The sequence below is a fragment of the Bison bison genome, unplaced genomic scaffold (genome assembly GCF_000754665.1).
Source record: "Bison bison bison isolate TAMUID 2011002044 unplaced genomic scaffold, Bison_UMD1.0 scf7180017864155, whole genome shotgun sequence".
Lineage (NCBI taxonomy): Eukaryota > Metazoa > Chordata > Mammalia > Artiodactyla > Bovidae > Bison > Bison bison.
Window position 1 is genome coordinate 1,616,787 of NW_011494727.1, and position 751 is coordinate 1,617,537.

General features: G+C 65.0%; 1 protein-coding gene across 1 annotated transcript in view; it reads left to right on the plus strand.

Annotated features, from left to right (window-relative positions):
• Positions 1-391: 391 nt before the first annotated feature.
• The window catches only part of ZNF710 (zinc finger protein 710), a 74,588-nt gene continuing 74,228 nt past the window's right edge, over positions 392-751 (plus strand). The window contains exon 1 of the mRNA XM_010841138.1: positions 392-578. Within this exon, the coding sequence (XP_010839440.1) occupies positions 541-578 (38 nt within the window). The 5' untranslated portion in view covers positions 392-540. The remainder of the gene's footprint in view (positions 579-751) is intronic.

Sequence of the window (751 nt, forward strand, 5' to 3'; positions counted from 1 at the left end):
CCCAGTCCCTGGCAGCAGCCCCCAGTCCAAAGGCCAGGCATCCAGCAGGTGCTCAATACTTAGTTGGGCAAAAGAGACATGTGGCCCAAGTTTGCTCTGGGAACTTTTCCCCTCCCTTCTCCCCACTGGAGAAGAAGGCAGAGCAGGTTCTTGAGAACACGCCCAGGCGCCCCATGAATAATTGACCCTTCGTGGGGTCTCTGCCGCGTTCGGTCCAAGGGCTCGGAGTGGAGAAGCGGCTGGACGTTAGAGGCCGGTCGGGAGCCGGGGGAAGGCAAAGCTGCGCCAAGGCCCGCGGCCCTGCAGGGAGGAGCTGGGGGCCCGACCCCCGCAAGACCAACGGCCACGCCTCGGCGCCCCCCAGCAGCGCGCCCTTCTGCGACGGGCGAGGCTGCGGGGGCCGGATCCCAGCGGCTCCTCCGATCCCCTTCCCCACCCCGACCCAGGCGCTCGCAATACGCCCCGCTCCCTCGAGTCTGGACGTCCAGGGCTCTGCAAACAGCTGTTCAAAGGCTTTTTACAGTTCATTGCTCTGCGGGGATGTTTGTTCCAAGCCCATCTGCCTACTTTAAAAATATGTAAGTGAAGAACACACCCAACCTTCCACCTCTGGCTGGGGAGGGGCGGGCTTGGCGGCCCCCGCCCGCACTTCGGAAGGAACCGGCAATCAGCACCCGCGGCTGCGTCCCCCCAACCCCCACCGACTCTCCTCTCGGGAGAACGTCCCATGCTTCCCACGGGGGGGGGGGGG